Raw genomic sequence first — 19,249 nt, 5'->3', positions numbered from 1 at the left:
ATCATATATTTCTATGGTGGAATTTAAAAAAGCACATTGTCATTGATTCTATAATATTGCTAGCATATGTTCTTAAAAAAAAGATTTATTGGAAAATTATTGTGACTGAAAGACTAGTTTTTCTGAAGCTGAAGGGAAAAATAATTTCATATACATGTAACCCTAAATACATTTTTGTTGTAGACACGATGAAAGTTCAACAGTTAGTGTGTTACTCCCCACCTCCATATTTCTTCCTTTCCAAATATCTATATCCTTCTTTGCCTCTTCTGATATCTGGTAACTTTATCCTTATTATTTTTAATTTTGATTTTTATTACCAAACTTGGAAAAAAATAAATGAATAAGCATATCATATTTTACTAGAAAGCTTATGCTAGCAATACTGACTAGGAATTATAGTCCTAACCCATCTGAAGAACTCAGGCTTGAAAACATGTTGCTTCTTATTAGTTGTCTGTCTGTCCCAGAAAAAAGTTAATTCCAGAGCATTTTAAAAAAAATACCACCCTCCTGATCTTTAGTATGTGATTACATTTCAAGGTGCTGCTAATTTCTCTTACCAAGCAGGCCTCCAAAAGTAATGGCAGGAGAAAGGGCTGCAAAGTAGATGAAGATGACTGCAGCCAGGCATTGTGGATTCAGAGCATCCTTGATGTCACTGAGATACTTGGGGTACCGACGTTTTATATCTTTCACCATCCCCCCAAAAATCTTTCCAGTTCGGCGTAAGGGATCATCCGAATCTTCTGCTGTGAGGTCATGGTCTTTCAGTTTGTGCCCTACATGAGAAGGAAAGGGGAGGTTTTCAGAGGGAGTGCCTTCTTGGAATGGGAGTCCACTTTTTATGAGTATTTGCTGATCTCTGGAGTTATTTCATTCATGATCATGAAGGTTGCCCTGTGTAATATGGATCTTTAACATCAGAGAAACTCCCATTTGGGTTATCTGTATAGACCATGAGACAATGGTGTCTAATTGCGGGGTGGGTGAGGTTTCCAACAATATTTAAATGGCAGGTAGGGTCAGTTGACTGGAGCCTCATCCTTTTTTTTAAAATGTGCATTGAACATGTTACATACATGTAAAAAGAGGCAAAGCTGCAGTCATCCGGTTGTGGCCACCATTTGAATGTGACTGAACTTTCCTCAGCCTTATGGTTGGCTGTATTTGGGAGAGAAGTTCAGTGACTGCCTAAGCAGGACAGGTATGATAGTGAGGCTGATCTGCCTTTTGAAGCAATAATCGTTGCCATCTAAAGGTCATCCCTCTTCTATCCCACATCATTAAGTCAAAAAAGCATTTTACCAAAAGGGCTGCTAAGATTAAACAAACCTAAAAGGTAAAGGTAAAGATTCCCCTTGCACATATGTGCTAGTCATTCCCGACTCTAGGGGGCAGTGCTCATCTCCGTTTCAAAGCCGAAGAGCCAGCGCTGTCCAAAGACGTCTCTGTGGTCATGTGGCTCGCATGACTGAAGGTGCACAGAATGCTGTTACTTTCCACCAAAGGTGGTTCCTATTTTTTCTACTTGCATTTGTACGTGCTTTTGAACTGCTAGATTGGCAGAAGCTGGGACAAGTAACGGGAGCTCACTCAGTTACGCGGCGCTACAGATTCAAACCGCTGAACTGCCGACCTTTCTGATCGACAAGCTCAGCGTCTTCGCCCCAGCCATTGCATCCCCATTTAAACAAGCCTACTAGCATTTATAATGTATGTATGTTTCTCTGCTTTGCATAATTATTTTGTGCAGTTATTTACAAGAAGAAAAAAATTGCCATTTTCTGAGTGCTGGCAATGTAGTCTTTCTCTCTGTTCCGCTTTATGTCTAATTTTTTTCACTGCATTCCACACACAGGATTGAACCTGTGGTTGAGGTTTGGAGCCACTGCTTTTGTGTAGCAAGGCCAACCCTCTGAAATTTACCTCCCACTAGAATTTAGGTTCACACTTCCTGCTTGAAGCACCTGAAATGGGAGCTCCTGCTATGGGGATTGTTTGGGACAATGCCTGGATTTTTTAAATGTTTGTATATATTTTATGTGTTTTTAAGATGCTGTTCTTGTTCTCAAACTAATCACAAATGTTTTAGTAGTTATGTGCTCAAATAAAGAGCTGGTTTGGAGTAGTGAGTAAAAGGACCAGACTTAGAAACCTGGAGTGTGAATTCTAGTCTTGCCTTAGGCACAAAGCCAGTTGGGTGAGTTTGGGCCAGTCATTCTCTCTTGATCAAGAAAGAAGGGCTACCACCTCTGAAAAATGTTGGTAAGAGAATTGCATGAACTTGTCCAGGCAATTCAAGACTCATTTAATGGCACAAAAAAGAAAGAGGGAAGAAAAACCTTGCAAAACTGCAGAAAGCCTTTTGGGATTGTGGTGGAACATAAATAAAATAAAAAAATAAATAATACATTGGAAAAAAGGCAAAGCATTTTTGGAAAGTTTGTTACATGGGGCCTTAAGCTTAATCAGGAAGCTTAGTTCAAGATTCAGTGCCAATGTCTGTGGTTTTGTGATACAATTATACATGTTTCTTATTCTACTAGGTAAAATCATGCTATCCCCACACATCTGTCATAAATATGAGACAGGACATCTTCCAGACTAATTTCTCAGCAAGTTCCCATCTTATAAGCAAACTAAAAGATGGACTAAACTAAAAGATGGACTCCTTCAGTCGTTCTTGCAGAAGCTAATAGTACAAGCTCACTAATGTCTTCTTAGAAGAAATCATATTGAGTTCACTATGCCTGACTCAAGCAGAGAACCTCAACCTCAGCAACTCTGAGCTATATGGACCCTACGAATGGGCTACAGAATTCTGTGACTTGAAAAAACCACACATCTTAAAGTTGCTGAGACTGAGTAGCACTAGGCTAAATTATCCTCCTACACTAAACCATAGCTAGATCTAACCATACCTAGGTCTTTTAGTGGCTCTTCCAGTTTCTTCTCCACTGGGAGGTACCTCTTCCTTAGGAAATCCTTCTGCACTGGCAGCAACATTTTGAGAAGTCTTTCATTTTGGATCTCAGAGGGTGGGAGGACAATGCAACAATCTAGGAACTCATCCAGACTCTTTATCAAGTCCTGTCTTCCTTCTGCCATATAGGACTCATTGCGAAATACCTACTCCGAGAAAGAAAATAAAACAGTGCTCAGGGAGGCACTGGGCAGGTATGAGGTGGGCTCATTTCACAGCCTGTTTCTCCACCCTGTCTGAAGCAGTACTCTACTGGGGATGTAGATAAGGGGACAGGTCCAACTTTCCATAAACAATTCATTTTAAGTTACTTGTTAACACTATGTATTTCAGTGAAGAGTTGAATCAGGTTTATTTGAAATACGCCTCTCTAGCAGATTAAAATTAATCAGTGAATGTAAGCAATTCTAGACGTTAAAACCAATGAAACTTAAAAATAAACGTCCACAAGTCTTTACTAAGACAAACGTCTAAAGTAAAATGATTTTGCTATTAAAACTAAAATGTCTGTATTGAAAGCTGCTCATTTTGCTTATATTGTCAAATATTTGGAAATGCTTTGCCAAGAGCTTTCAGTGATAGGGAACTTCTGTCAGCCTAATATCTCAGGAAAACTTGTCAAACTGGCAGCCCGCGGGCCGGATCCATGCCCACCCTGACTCCGCAAGGGCAAAAAAAATTTGCCATGATACGTCACATGACGCGATGGAGTTTTGAGACCCGCATGTCTAGATCTTGCATGGCATGATAATGAGAACCAAGAACCAAAGGCACACTTCCCAGAAACTTTTATCCATGGAAGTTGCCATCTCAGGAAACAATTAGCCATTGAAATTTCTTCTCCAGGACCAGTAATTGGGGGAGGTTCTGATATTCTGGATTGATCACAGCAAGCAGAGAGAAAAGAATAAATATTGCTATGCAATTATGGTGCCCCTATTTGTGCTAATAGGTGGGAAGCTTATTAAAAGCCTTACTGCTCCACCTGCTGGTTGGAGAAACCTCACCAGACATCTCATTTTCTATGCCTAATACTGTATGAAATTCTACTCATTAAAACCATCCTGTAAATGATACAGCCTCATTCTGGGCATTCATGCTGATGGAACAGGAGGAAAGTCTTTGGGGTCTTCATTCTTTACTTCACACCTGGCATACCAATTTTCTAAACTTTGATTCTGGTGCCACTTGATTTCCTTTTTGTCCTTGTCAGGAAGCTGTTTCTTCAACATCAGAATTACAGTGGGCATATACTGAACTGCTCCATCTCAGAAGCTGTCAGGGGAAACTTTCAGCCTTGCTCTCAGTTTATTCACAGGGGTTTCTCACTATTGACTACTCACCTGCTAAACTTTTTTGAAAGCAGGATCTACCATTATTTCCTCAGGCCCCTTGAATGAATAAAGGAAAACCAACTTACCCTCTCAGACATCATAGTTGAGATGGCTCTTCCGATTTCGTGGTAGCTAATGTGGGGGGAATCAGGACCCAGAACCACAAAAAGGAACCTGACAGGGACAGGAACCTCCAGGACAGAGTCCAGCTCCACAGCCTCCTTCAAGCGTACAAAGGCCACAGTGGGTCGGTCCAGGAAGGTGGCACAGCCTGAAGGGAGGATGGATGGGCATGGGATATAGTTTAGGGGCTTTGGCACAAAGAGAAACAGGAAGAGAGAAAATGCGAGCAAAAAAGAAAGGAATCCAAGCAGAGGCAAAAGGGTGGAAGAGAAGGGAACAAGGGGAGAGAAGGGGAGACAGCAAAGTGAGCAAAGTTTGCAATCGTTTTGATAAGCTAGATACAGAAGCAAAGCATAGTTCCTGCCAAGGACAAATACGGCTCCTTCTTGGCCCAAATTCACAAGAAAGCAAGAATCAGCAAGCAGATTCCCATTCCCCAAACTTTTTAAGATTAGCATATATGTGTAGAAACAAGTAGTGCTAGCTCTACAATTAGGCGGTGTGGCAGCAATATTAAACTAAGGCAATTTAACAGTTTCAGAATTTCCCACATTAATACTTCAGTTATATACATATATACATAATTCATTCTGCTTTAAAAGAGAAAAGAAAGGAAGCAAGAAGAAAGATATAGCTGTGAGGAGAAAAAAATTATTTGCTAATCATTGTGGTTGAAGAAACTAGTATTTCTTAACCTTGGTGGTATCAAGATGTATGGACTTCAACTCTCAGAATCCCCCATGCTGGCTAGGGAGTTAACAAGTTAAGGTTGAGAAACACTGATGTAGGAATGTAGGTTCTGAAATCAATTGTAGGGAATGTAGGTTCTGAAATCAAATGTATTATTCTTTCTCTTTCTATCTAGAGATCTTGGAAGCAAGTCAACACACTTTTCATATCTTCAAATTACGATAGACTCTTCCCTCCAAGGCCAAAACTGGAGTAAGGACAACTTTGTTTCTCATTTCCCAATTTACTCTGTCTAGGTGGATTGATAGGTTCCTATAGATTCTGGTTCCTATGTAGGACTGAGTAAATTGGTTTATGGTAGTACCTCATTCTTCATTATCTCATGAGTTGTACATCTACAGATTTATGTACATCTCTATATAAAGTGAACCTAGCCTGTCTTGCCCTGATTTCCAACTTGGTGTCCATTTTTGTGTTAGATTTCAATTTCTGATGAGAATGATGGGAATGTGAATGATATTAAAAAAAATATGTTCTGTTTGGGGGAGGCTGATTTTGATTGTTTTTGAACAATGTTCAAAAAATACAAAAAAGTTGGGAGCCCAACTTTATAGATTAGATTGTAGTGGTGGTTGAATTAAGGTACTCTTTCTGAGCTGCATAAATCTGGATAACTATTAGAGGGCAGCAACTAGGTGCAGAAAACTAATTTTCATCTCCAGATGATTTTGTAGTCCAGATATGATAACTGTAGTAAATTGACAAGCCATAGATTAAGATGAGAAATAAAACAGAATATGTTCTAATGTGTGCTCAAGGAATTGTTGAAAGTTGGCCAGAGAAAGAAAGGGAGACCTGTGATATAACTCTGCTTTGGAATTGCTTGAAATGTAAGAAACTGATAATTGCATCACTGCTAATGTCATCAGATCAAGTTGTGTTTCATACTGCATTAAAATAATTAAAATAAGATTAAGGTTTAAAATACCGGTAATTAAAATAACCCTACTTCAATGGCTCTATAAAGTTTCATATATAGAATTATAAACAGACCAGCCAAATGGTGGCCCAACATATCTTTTAAAAGGTATTTATGGTATATTTTACCATAAAAAAAGTAAAGGCATGTTAAATAAAATAATTCTGTCTGTCTGTCTGTCTGTCTGTCTGTCTGTCTGTCTGTCTGTCTATCTATCTATCTATCTATCTATCTATCTACCTATCTACCTATCTACCTATCTATCAATCAACATACATACAGTACAAGCATGCATTTCAATGTATGCAATAGATTATAATAGATATGCAATATATATTTTATGCAAAGCACATCCAGTTTTGTTTCCCATATTTTTCATTACCATTTTGGGTTAATAAATATTTTTCAATGGAATTGACATAAGCTATACCATTAGTCAAATTTATTAGAATGATTTTTATTAATTTTAGGGCTCTGCAGTGATCCAGATTTAAAGGGGAAAAAGTATTCCAGAGCAGTTCCATAAAGAAGTGGCATCTTTTCCTGTATTGCCTGTAAGACTGCTGTTTTATGATCCCAACAACAACAACAACAACAACAAAAAAAAAAACAATCTTTAAAGAGGTGCCTACAAAGACTGCAGAAAGTTCCCTGCATGGTGCTTATCACCAATTCCCTTTGAATCTGGATCACCATTGAATTTATTTATCGTACCTTTGCTGGCCAAATTTACCTTGTCAGATTTTCTGCTCATGCTATCATCCGTATTCTATCATACTAATCTATAACTTTCAATCCTTTGAAATTTTTCCAGGAATTTGTAATAGCTTTTCTTGTTGCCAATAAAGCAGACCCTTTTAATATCATATAACTAGCTGTTAACCCAGTGTTGCCCAGGTATTTGTTTATCCCACTCCTATGTTAGATATTCACAAATGTCCGGACCAAATGTACTTTCTAATGTTGGATTTTCCCCCTTACCAGAGGGATTCCTCTTGTGGAGTACTGTGAAGCTGTTACTGTGGCAACTCCACTATGCTATACAACAGAAGCCATTTTAAAGCAGTATAGTAGAAGCCATTTTAAGACACAACACACTGTATCTTAATAGAACACACACCCAAAGGGCGTGGGGGTGTGTCTTACCCCCACAGTATTTGTTTCCAGAGAGTAACTCATCTGTGTACCAAGTTTGGTTGAAATTGCTCAATGCGTTCCAGAGTTATGCTGGAACATACATACACACACACACACACACACACACACATATTTGTAGATTTTTATGGGTGTAGATATGCTGGTCTTGTTGTATTTGGGTCTTTTCCCGTGTAAGATTGAGATTGTCTTGGCAACGTTTCAGTGAAGTCTCATTCGACGGCGAGTGAGACCTCGCTGAAACGTTGCCAAGACAATCTCAATCTTACATGGGAAAAGACCCAAATACAACAAGACCAGCGTACGCGCGCGCACACACACACACACACACACACACACACACACACATATTTGTGTTGTATTTGTGCTGATAAATAAATAAAGGGAGACTAGTATAGATCCATTTCGAGCTATTTAGCTCTCATCAGCTAGCCATAAACTCCTGCCTAATATGTAATACAGCCTAGGTTCTAATCCCAGTAAGGGTATGGCTAGCTGATGAGAGCTAAATAGCTCGAAATGGATCTATACTAGTCTCCCTTTATTTATTTATCAGCACAAATACAACACAAATATAAAAAGGCAACATTAAAAATAATAATATGGTTTTCCACCTGGATGGTTTTCTGTGATGAGCCGAAGGACAGAAAGAGGGAGTAGTGAGCTTCCTCCCATATTTGGGCATACCAGGGGTTGTAACACACATACATACATACATACATACATACATACATACATACATACATAGATATAGATATAGATATAGATATAGATATAGATATAGATATAGATATAGATATAGATATAGATAGATCTATCCTAGTCTCCCTTTATTTATTTATCAGTACAATTACAACACAAATATATATATAAAAAAAAAGGCAACAGTAAAAATAAAAATATGGTTTTCTGCCTGCATGGTCTTTGTGATAAGCCGAAGGACAGAAAGAGGGAGTAGTGACCTTCCTCCCATATTTAGTCATACCAGGGGTTGTAACACAAATACATATATATAGATATATATATATATATGACAATGACATTTCCCTTTGACAGATATTAATAATGTTAATGTTAATAAAAGTAGTGGCTTTTCTTATTTAATAGTTATGCTTATTTCAACTAATAATGCTTTTCAGCATAGTTTTACTTTCTACAAGTTCACCCAATATCTATCTATATACCCATTTCTTGGCATCCATACGAACATTGTGGCCTACAATGCTGGAAATTTTTGAATGATTCTCTGGTGTATTGTAGCACCTCTGGTGTATTGTAGCACCTGTGCATCAGTTTCAAAGTCCAGCATATATTCTGGGGTTATTGCAGCAATTCTTCAAGATCTTATCTGAAATCTTATCCAGAGAAACCAAGAAATGAAACAATGACATTCAACTCAACTGTTCTCACACTACTCTTGATTTTCTATAACAGGATCCTTTTACACTTGAACACAGAAGATACTTACCAACCAATCCCAGAGTGGCTTCTGCATCAGGAGGAATCTTATCTAACAGATGCTTCTTAAATCCACTATGACTTGACTCTCCCTGCAAGAAGAAAACATCTTGGAGATTACACTCTGAATTTGAGAAAATTATTATTATATTATTATTTTCCTACAAGCGACTCTTAAGATAGTATAGCTTTAGCTGCTCCTGAAAGAAAGCCTATGTATTTAGTCTTCTGATTGATGACTTATACCAAAAGAAAAACTACAACATAACTAATTCTCCATGACTTCTTGACAGCTTTTGATACTCTTGATAATGATAACCTTCTAAACTAGCTCTGTGAGTTGGGGGATCAAGAGCACAATAGTTCAGGAGCTGCATTTTTACTGAAGGGCTGTACTCAAAAATGCCTTCTTGTCACTATAGCCCCATGGTAATTAAGTAGGGGAGGGACTCTTCAAGGTTCCATTCTGCCCTCATGTATTCTAGTAATGAATGGGTATTACTGTGCAATGTGCTGTATGTAGGACTTCCTGCATTTGCAATTCTATAAAATATAATAGATGGCTGTTGAAGGGAGCCACTGACTTTGAATTACAGGTGTCATGCTATAGTGCTGCATTGGTTGCTGGTATGTTAGCAAGTTAAATTATAGAGCTCTGTTGATCATTGTAAAACTCAGTACAATTAGGACCCAGTATCAGATGCATTGCCTTGACCGCCATGTAGTTGCCTGGCTTATGAAATTAATTAAGATCAAATAATTAAGATTAAGATTATGTAGACATTTTATGTGATAATCTAAGAGAAAGAAATGCTTAATACAGGCTATGATGATGGCTTTTCTTCTCTGTCTTACTTTAAAAAATAATTTATAGAATACATACTTCATCTGAAGTGAGGGATGCAAAAGATGACAATCTTTGTTCAATTTGTTCAAATTCTTGAGCAGGCATACCAAGTCTGACCAATCCATTGATTTAATACTTCTACCAGTCATAACACTTTGCTTTATAATGTCGCGTTGCTTACTTGGTTCTCTTTTAAGTCTGAGGACAACTGAAGTCTGAATACAATTCCATACTTAGATGGGAAAAATTGTAGTTTGAATCCCAGTACTTGTGGCACTGTAGTCACAAAATATTCTCCATTTATTTACTGCAAAGTTAATTTACCTGCTCTGAGCCATTAGAAAAGGTCTTCATCTCAATTTGGTGATGTTCTTGAAGCAGTGGTTGAGTTGAATCTTTGGCATCTGTTCGTTGTACCAGTGCAGGCAAGAGGGTGTTTAATGAAGCTGATTCACTAGGGTGACTGGGCAAAGAATAAATATATATATATATGAGGCTCAAGGAAGAGAGAAAAAATAAGAATGCAATAGTAAAAAGTTAATGCCTAGGCCTTCAAGTAAGGATTTATGTAACAACTGATACATGTAAAATTGTCAGATTAATTTATAGGCATTGCCTAACAACCAAAATATATACTGCTCTGAATTGCTTTACTATTGAGGGGGGCCTATAGCAAAGATTTCCCCCAAAATGGGGACTCCCCCAAAATGGCATGCTGAGCAGCACAGGAGTTTTCTTCCCTGCTGACAAACAGCTGATTTTGCTGCCAAAGCTGGTTCTTTGATGGCACGCACCTTAGATTCAAACGGTAGTTACTAGGAATGATCCAAGACCAAGGGACCTACCTGAGAAGAGGAATCTTTGAGGTTGCAATATTTGATATTGGATCTCCATCTGTTCCTTTTAACTGTCTGCTTTTTAAAGAATGCTTTGGTTTCAACTGCATGTTTTGATGTAGGTTTTTTTTTCCTTTCAACATTTACTTTTAAATGTTAATTGACTGGTTGAATGCTGATTTGTTTTAACTCTTGTTGGATTTTAAAGAAGAATTTTTGTGATTTTTTATTGCTTTATTAAGTACTATAAATCACTTTTGTTTTCTCCCTATGGAACTCAATTTGGATTCCTGGGTAATGAAAGGACCTCATTTGATTTACATTTGTACCAGGGTTTCACCACAGGAGTTTCACATTTTATTAATTTTTAAAAACTCATCTTAATTTTATAAAAATTTGCACCCCCCTTTTTTATTGTGAAAAAGGTTTTCTCAATATTCTCCGAATTCCTTTGTTATGGTGCTTCTTCTATCTTTGAGAATTGTTTATGATTGGCTGTAAAAGCTCAGCTACAGAAGAGTCTTATGCCCAATCTATAGGAGGGCTTATGACTTTGGGGAATGAGAAGCAATCATTGAGAAACATCAATTTTCTGTTTCAGTTTGTTGTTTTGCAATGGGTAATCATTATATGTGTAATATAGCTATCAATATTCAACTAGGGGTGGGGGACAATATATGTATATGTGTGGTTATATTTTGTTTTTTTAATGCACCTTTTAAAAAACATTTTGTCTAGTTTTGTTTTGTCTTTGTAATTTTTTTCTTCTTTTTTGAAGTTTGCATTTTAACTTTCTGAATAAAATGAAAAGTTATTATGTAAGGTGAGAGGGTGGCATATAAATTTAATAAATAATTAAATAAAAGAAGAGAATTTGGCTTTATTGCACAAAAATGCCCTTCTGCCAGAAGGCAGAACTCATTTTTAAAATCCTATTTCTCTGGCAGAAAGGATTTCCCAACTTTTCAACGTTACCTACTATCTGCATTTTCTGATGACTAAAATAGCCAGTTATTTCATTTTTTTCCTTAAGTAAGGTTCACTGCAGGGGTGGGCTGCTATGAGTTCGGGAGAAGCCATAGCTAACATTATGGCCGTTTGGGAGAACCTCCAAATCCCACCTCTGGCTGGTCCTGCCCACCCCATCCCTCCAACCACTCTCCGCCTCTCCCAGGAGTCTCACACCGACCGTTTTGGATGTGAGGTAAGTGTAGGGCACGCACGGAGGCTCAGGGGGGTGGGGGAAAATGGGCCTCCCGGTAGTTCTGGAAGGCTAGAAACGGACTCCAGAGCCTGGGGGAAGCGGTTTTCACCCTTCCAAAGACTCAAGGAAAGCCTGTTATGTCTCTTCAGCAGATTTAATTTCCAGCCCCTGATCATCATTATGATACCCTTCTTTGCACTGTTCCAACGAAATAGAAACACTGAACTCATAGACTAAAAGGCTAGCAGACACAAGACAATTCCTTACATGTTCCATTTTTCCTAAATGTCACATCAATAGGTTAAGTATGACAGGCAGATGTTTCTGCTGTCTTTGTTGCTCCTGATCTTGCAGGACCTTTACTGGACTTGTCCAGATCTTGGAATAAAATCCAAATACTATGCATTGGCAAATACTGCAGGAGAGCTGGTCTTATCAAATGCTTTTTCATTCTTAATACCCTTTCCCACTTATATATGACACATCAGTAGTTTAATTTATAGTGTATGCCTGATCCAGAAAGAACTAGACATGGATTGGGGGCCCATTTTTCTTGGCTGTCCCATTCATTATTTGGGTGGGAAAATGTCATATTTCATATTCGTCCTTGTCAATACCTGTGCTGAAGTAAAAGAGTTCTTAAAAGCACTTCTTGGTCATCAGGCTTGAGTTTTCCTTCATAGATCATTTGGGAAAGCACCTGTTTGGCAATCCCGGCTAGACTTCTTTCTTGCAAATCCAGAAGGACAGTTCCTAGAAATGCAGACATAGGGAGATCATCTCAAAGAAACATTTTGATCATTTGAAAGAGCCTTACCATTTGCTTACCATTCCAAAAGAGACATTTATTATCTTTATGGAGTATATCAAAAGGAAAATTGGTTTAATTGATTTTTCAATTCTTTCCCCAAAATAAATGCCACGGTTACTACTGTTATTTAAGAGACTTCTGAATCATTGAGGCTAGAGGATTTGAAAGATGGAAAGCGATACATAGATAAAATGAATATAAATAGTTATACATGTACTGTAGATGTTTATGCAGATATAATAGATATACATAGATACAGATATAAATATATTCTATTGATTTACTCTCCTCTACATTTCCTATTATTAATGACAGTTTTTTTTTCCTTTTGGAAACCTTGGTCCCATAAGTTACTCTAAGAATATTTGTTGGGGGTAAGAAAACAAGTAAGAACAAGTCCATCAATACATGGAAGGTAGGTTTTTGGGGTGCTTTTTGACTTTAGTGATTTTCTTACAGTCATTTCATTACCAAACTAAGTAATATAACCAGTGCTACTTGATACACTAATGATGTTACCTGGTTTGGTAATGAAACATCTGCAAAAAACCCACCAATCTTATGGAGCATAACAGTCCAGAGCTACAAGTATTTTCTTTTATTGGTAAAAATAAGAATATCAATCTTGTATCTGATATAGCACTGGGATTTGGACAATGGAAAGGGTGAGTGCAAGCATTCTTCTTTTTCTTTTGTAGCATAATAACACTTTATTTACAGTCACAGACCAAAACACGACCACATTGTAGCATATTGTTTGGAAACCATCAAAGGACAAGTTCTTAAGGAAAATTGTACAATCCTTGCAGTCCCCTTCCTCACCTTTGCTAAAAGCCTTGCGCACCTCCAAAAGGCTTTGGAAAGTCAGGTATGAAAGGTGAGGTCTTCCCCAATGCCCCATCTCCTCAAAGTCCTCTTCCAGTTTGATCCAGTGAGAAGCCTCCATCCAGCGAAACTCATTGTTCTTGTCCATGACCAGCTCATGAAGTTCCACATATGACTGAAGGAAGTAGCAAAAACATGTCATAATGATTGCCACTTTACTTCAGTGCTCTGTACAGTGATGCAACTTGCAGAAATTCAACAGGCAATGTTTCTACAAGTAGGGATATACCGGGAAGTGATACGCAACAATTTTTTCCACTGCATGTCTCCCCCATTGATGAGGACAGTAAGGACATAAGGAACAGTGGTGAAAAGAAAACCCCCTTTTTAGTAAAGAAAAATAGAGAAAGCAACCTTTTTCTGTATCATTGTTGATCTCCAGATGTGGGATCTTTCTCACTGATAACTGTGAGTTCTAGGAATTGTTGTGTCCACATCTGAGGACAAGAGAGGTGGAAGGCTGCTGTATAAATTCACTGCCACCTTGGCCTGCCAAGAACTTGCATGAAAGTTCTTTACCTCACTAAACCCTGTGCTGTGTATCCCTTGTTCCTGTTTATATCAAGGGGTTTGCAATTTTTGGCAGGCTGAGCTCTTTGGATTAGGTGCCAAGGTGTATGTTCCAAAATGTACTCAATGGGAACAAGGCAAAACATTTCTTTTTCCCTAAAATAAACCTTCACTCAAACTTTAGCCAAGTTTTCTTAGTGGCCATATGCAGGAGATTGCATTGTTTTCCCCAGGGATGTTTTGATGTCCCAAAGTAACTATAGCCTTAGGATTTCCTGGTGTATCCCTGGAAGTCACTAGGATTGATTGTGTTTGAGTATTTCCAGTCTTGGTCAAGATTGGTTTGTGTTATTTAAAGTAAAACATCATCATTAGAAATACTTTTTCTCTCGGGCTTTTAATATTTTTCTTCTGTTGCATTAAAACTTACAGTTTTGTGGGAGAAAGAGAGAATTAGCTTTGAGGTTCTGTACTTTTTTTCTTTTGAGAAAACTGTGCCTTTTAATTTGATTTAAGATTGCAAAAGTAAGCAAGGGGGTTATGTTTTTGTTCATTACTCAAATGTATATTCCACCACAATCACAAGGCTCTTGGATGCTCACAAAATGATTTTGTGATGGTAGAAGTGCACTCTTTCCCCAAAGGTAAAATCTGTCTGCCTGATACACCTGGTTTCAAAACAGACCTGTATTTGCAACTGAGATCTGAAAAATAGTGTAGGAATTCCTTATTTGGCTTTCCCACTGTTTAGATTTATTAAAAAGCAGAAGGGGTTGTTCAGGAGGAATGGAATGTCATTGATCCTTCGTATACTATTTCTTTAACTAAAATTGTACAATTACTATATTTTGCAAACAGGCAGTTCCTAGCAGTTCCAATTAAAGCGGTTGTAGTTATTTTTAATGAACTTGGAGTGCTGAAGTGGGAGGTGGGTTGCAGGAAGAAGATAGATGGCATTATGATGAACACAGAAATGGAAACTAGTGACAAGATGCACCATAAAATTATCAAGCAGCACCATAATTTATTTTTGAAGAGATACTTAGATGGGCAGCTTTTTTATGCCTGCTTTTGTCTTTTTAATGCTTTATAGCTTTATTATTTTTATATTGTTTTAAATACTTAAAACATATACTATAAATGTTCTATTTATATTTTGCAAATTCTCTTGAACCTCTGTGCTGATCTATGGACATGATAAAGATTTGACTTGATCTTTTGAACCAAGGTTACATCAGACACTTTGAATCAAATAAGAATTATTTAGGGACTGTGTAAAAATCCAAAACATATTTTCTACATAGAAAAACAATTATTTGGCAATCCCAGCACTACTGGGGCTTTCAAGGTTACTTCAGAGAAAGAACACTCCAGAGGTTTCTACGGCTGGATCCTTGATATCTTGGAAACTGCTTACAAATTACCACAACCAAACTCAAATCTCTCCAAGCCCTAGGAACGTACATTATGGGAAGCTTTGTGGGAGATGAGTGGCTTCACAGGCTCCGTACCTCTTGGCTCCTCCTCAGATGAGGAGGAGCTACCTGTCAATAAGAAAATAAGTTTACTTATTCACTGCTTTTTCATCTCCACTCTTCCCATTTCCCATTTCTTCCAGTGTGCTCCGAACAGCATGCAGAAAACAATTCCTTTCTATGCTCTGGACAACTCTGTGAGGTAAATCGGATGAAAGATACGACATTGTTACAAACCACCCTCTGTATTGCGCGTATCTTTTGTTTGGAGCCAGCATTTTTTTTATCCATTCTATTATATCAGTCCATTCTTTTATGCTTGCTGAAATCTGGACACTCTTTGCCTCTTGTGACCTAAATGAATGTCAAGTAAATGACAGAAGCTTTTAACCCTAACCCTAACTATAGCTCAGTCTTTTGTGGGTGATTATGTTTTGCAAACCCAACTCCTTGGGTTAGTTTGTGATTCAGCATATTTGACCCCAAGAAAATGGGTTAACGTGTGGAAGGTATATTGTTTATGAACCTATTCTTTTGTCTGTCAATAGGACTCTGGTAGAAAAATAGATATATCAGAGTTCATCTCACAAATCAGTGCAGGTGATTTATTTGGCAAAATCCCATGCACTGTGTGAACAAGGAGAAAATACCATTGCCTTCCTTTTGGGGTAGTAATACTTGGGTGGCAGCCCTATCATTAAGCAAAGTGAGGCAATGAGAACTTTCCTCTTTTCACACTATAGATGAGTGTTGTTTTTCTAGTCAATTTATAATGAATTTCTTATTCTTAATTGTCACCTGAGAGTAGTGCATTTGGAGGGAATGTTATCCAGTTATAGATGTAGTTAATGAAATATTGAGTTGTTGAAAGAATCACTTATTGAAATAGGTAGCTCTGGGAATCAAATAAATAAATATTGAAATTTCCAATATGTGATAGTTTGGCATTAGTACAAACTTAGTCCTTCTTCCTTCTGTTCATTGACTGAACTTTGATATGAATTTTGGAGCAAAGAAAAAACATGGCAAACAACTTCAAAGCTATATTTCTAACTACATATCAAAATAGGAATAATCCAAGGAAGCAAACTTGGTGCCCTGATGTGGAATGGAATATAGTTGGAAAGGGAGGTAAAAATTCTTGCTAGTATGTAAAACATAATTTAATAATCGTAATCATACTAATTTGTCTAGAAGTCTAAGGAATTATTGTTGTGATTCATGGATTTCTCTTTTAACCTGAAAATTACATCCCAATTTGTTTATTTATAACTTGAGCAAATGACTGTATCTCTATGACACGCCACACAATTTATGTTGCCAAGTGGCTGGGGAGACTCTATTTTCAATGAATCTTCAGGATAAAAGATGCATCTAACACTTCCTGCCATTGCCATCCCCTTACATAGATTAAAAATTACCATAGCCATTCTGAATATTTTGCCACTTATTCAATTGCAGTTATTTAAAAATATGAAGTCATGCAAGCAACCTACTAGCCTTCTACTACTTGGATGGGATCAAACACCATGAAGCTGATGGGAAATTATGGGGACTATATTCCAAACAATTTGTAGTGGCAATAGATTATGAAAAGATGAGCTGTGGAGAACAAATAAAGGAAATATCCACTGTTCTTCCTGTCCTCCCCAATTATTTTTGGCCAGCCATAGAAAGCTAGTTATGATATCATTTTGAGTGATTTAGGAAGAATATTCTAAAGAGTCTGCCTTTCCACTTCAAATCATCGCTGAAGCAAATCTGGAACAAGAGGTGACATATGTTCACACACCTAATCCGCCAATTATAAAGCAAAAAAATAAAATGGAAAGGGACTACTGTGAGCCTGAGATCAAGATAATAAAATTAGCCTTACTTTCAAATTCAGTTTAAAAAAGGGATTGAGTTGAAGATTTCATAGGAAGAGGGGAAAAGATGGAATGAATAAACCCTTTTCCTTTTTTCTACTAGAAATGGGCCCCGGGACTCATCATAACTGTCTAATAATGTTTGAAAAGCTGTATCTGAAAGTTATTTTACCCAAAGTTGGAACAATTTCTTTAATCATTCCTGTATTTTTTATTATGACATTAAGGCTATCATATAGATTCTCATATTTACAAAATCAATCAAAAGCACCACTAAAATGTTGCTCTGCAGCAAATACTTATGCAAACTACTTTGTTACAGGGGAGGAGGGGATGTCAGCAAGAAGAATCATTATTTTCCTTTACAAAATCTTATGTAATAAAAATTATATTTGTCATACAAAGAATTATTTGCTTTCCTCACCAACCCATCATATCACACAGCATTATGAATCGATAGTACCATACTTATTATATCCTACAATTTTAAGGGGGGAAAAACTCTTTGTAATGGGATGTTTGTGAAAACTTTTTCAGATATTCTTAAGGCATGAGAGTGAGACTTCCAACATTTACAAGCAACTCTACTTTGGTATGTGCCAAAACTCATTCTATTCCTATTCCTATTCCTATTCCTATTCCTCCTCTCTACTCTACTGTACTCTACTCTCAATTTGATTCAATTTCCCCGTTTATATATTCAAAATAACGATAGTGTTCTGGGTGACATTCAAATTTAAAAAACACTTCCAATAAATAGAATATATTTCCTTCTGCATTAACTATGGAGAAATCCTAAGGATGAAACAGAATAGCTCCCAGGGTGGAACAGAAACTAGCATTTCTAGGTTAAACATGTTTTCCACCCATTCATACCTTAAAAAAATTAAATTAAAAACATACATCTTTCTGTATGAATTAGAAATATTTCCTAAATTTCCATGTTCTAGACAAAAATGCTTCAGCTAATCCTATATGTGGCTTCAGTTCTACAGATATATTATACTGCATTCTTGTTTTCTTGTGGCTAAAAGATTACCTTTATATACTGCATTGATATCACGTAGATTTTAGCCTGCTTCACCAACCTTACCTTGAAAACAACTTCCACAGTCCGACATTCAAGAAGAAGGGAAAAAACCATGTGAAGTTTTGGCTCTATAAATCCCCTCTTTGGCAACTGCACAAGACACTCTGACTCCACCCTTACGTTCCTGTCACAAGTGGTTCTTGTGTTCATAGTAAATTCATAACCACTTTACGTTTGCTGACAGTAAATACAAGGCGTTTGGCTCTTTTCTGGGTGAGGGGACAAGAAATTAAGTGGCTAGAAATCACAGCTCAAGTTCAAAACATGATTATTCAAAATCAGTCACATACTTGCATTTGTATCCCATCTGTTCTATGAATTTCAAGCAGATTACATTAAGGACAATATAGAATAATAGGGTTGGAAGGGACTTTGGAGGTCTTCTATTCCAACCCTCTGCTCAAGCAGGAGACAGCGTTCCATTCCAGACAAATGGATGTCCATAAAAGAAATTAAGTTGCTAATTCTATTCCATAAAAGAGGCAGAATTGAAGGAGGAAGTTTAGCAACATGGAACTCAGTTAGAATAAAGGCAAATTAGGAATGTCCATATTTTTGTGAATGGTAGCCCCATCCACTAGATCAGGAGACAGTGAAGGGGAAGATGTAATTCATTTTGGGATATTATGGTTTTTTATCTGGCCTCATTGAAGAGTAATTTCTAAAATTTGGAACATTAACTTAATCTATAGAATTGTTTTTAATTGCACTGAGTATAAATAAAACATTAAACATTTAAGGAAACCTCCTAAAATTCCCCAGATATCCACCCAGCCTCTTTAACAACCTCCAACAAAGATCTCACTATTTCATGTGGCCAGCCTGTTCCACTATCTGACAACTCAAACAGTCAGGAAGTTCCTTCTGATCTCTAGTTTGATCTCCTTCTGTGTAATTTTAATCCATTGTTTCTGGAGCCTCTTGGGCAATAAAAACATGTTGTCAAATTTGCTCAAGTGTGAGAGAAGTGAATAAACTATAATTGGTGGTATATGCTG

The 19,249-nt window shown here is 37.2% G+C and overlaps 1 protein-coding gene across 3 annotated transcripts in view; it reads right to left on the bottom strand.

Annotated features, from left to right (window-relative positions):
• The window catches only part of SLC4A1 (solute carrier family 4 member 1 (Diego blood group)), a 67,507-nt gene that overhangs the window by 37,060 nt on the left and 11,198 nt on the right, over positions 1 to 19,249 (bottom strand). For 2 of the 3 annotated variants that reach the window (XM_081933299.1, XM_081933300.1), the window contains exons 4-11: positions 15,283 to 15,362; positions 13,246 to 13,423; positions 12,230 to 12,365; positions 9,897 to 10,035; positions 8,736 to 8,817; positions 4,407 to 4,591; positions 2,925 to 3,132; positions 564 to 782 (exon numbers count right to left, since the gene is read on the bottom strand). In XM_081933299.1, coding sequence (XP_081789425.1) covers positions 564 to 782; positions 2,925 to 3,132; positions 4,407 to 4,591; positions 8,736 to 8,817; positions 9,897 to 10,035; positions 12,230 to 12,365; positions 13,246 to 13,423; positions 15,283 to 15,362 — 1,227 coding nt within the window. The remainder of the gene's footprint in view (positions 1 to 563; positions 783 to 2,924; positions 3,133 to 4,406; positions 4,592 to 8,735; positions 8,818 to 9,896; positions 10,036 to 12,229; positions 12,366 to 13,245; positions 13,424 to 15,282; positions 15,363 to 19,249) is intronic. The other variant, XM_081933301.1, reaches the window with a different exon arrangement.

This window comes from Natrix helvetica (genome assembly GCF_964273705.1).
Source record: "Natrix helvetica genome assembly, chromosome: Z".
Lineage (NCBI taxonomy): Eukaryota > Metazoa > Chordata > Lepidosauria > Squamata > Natricidae > Natrix > Natrix helvetica.
The sequence above is the reverse complement of the archived record's forward strand: the minus strand, read 5'-3'. Positions and strand labels throughout refer to the sequence as shown.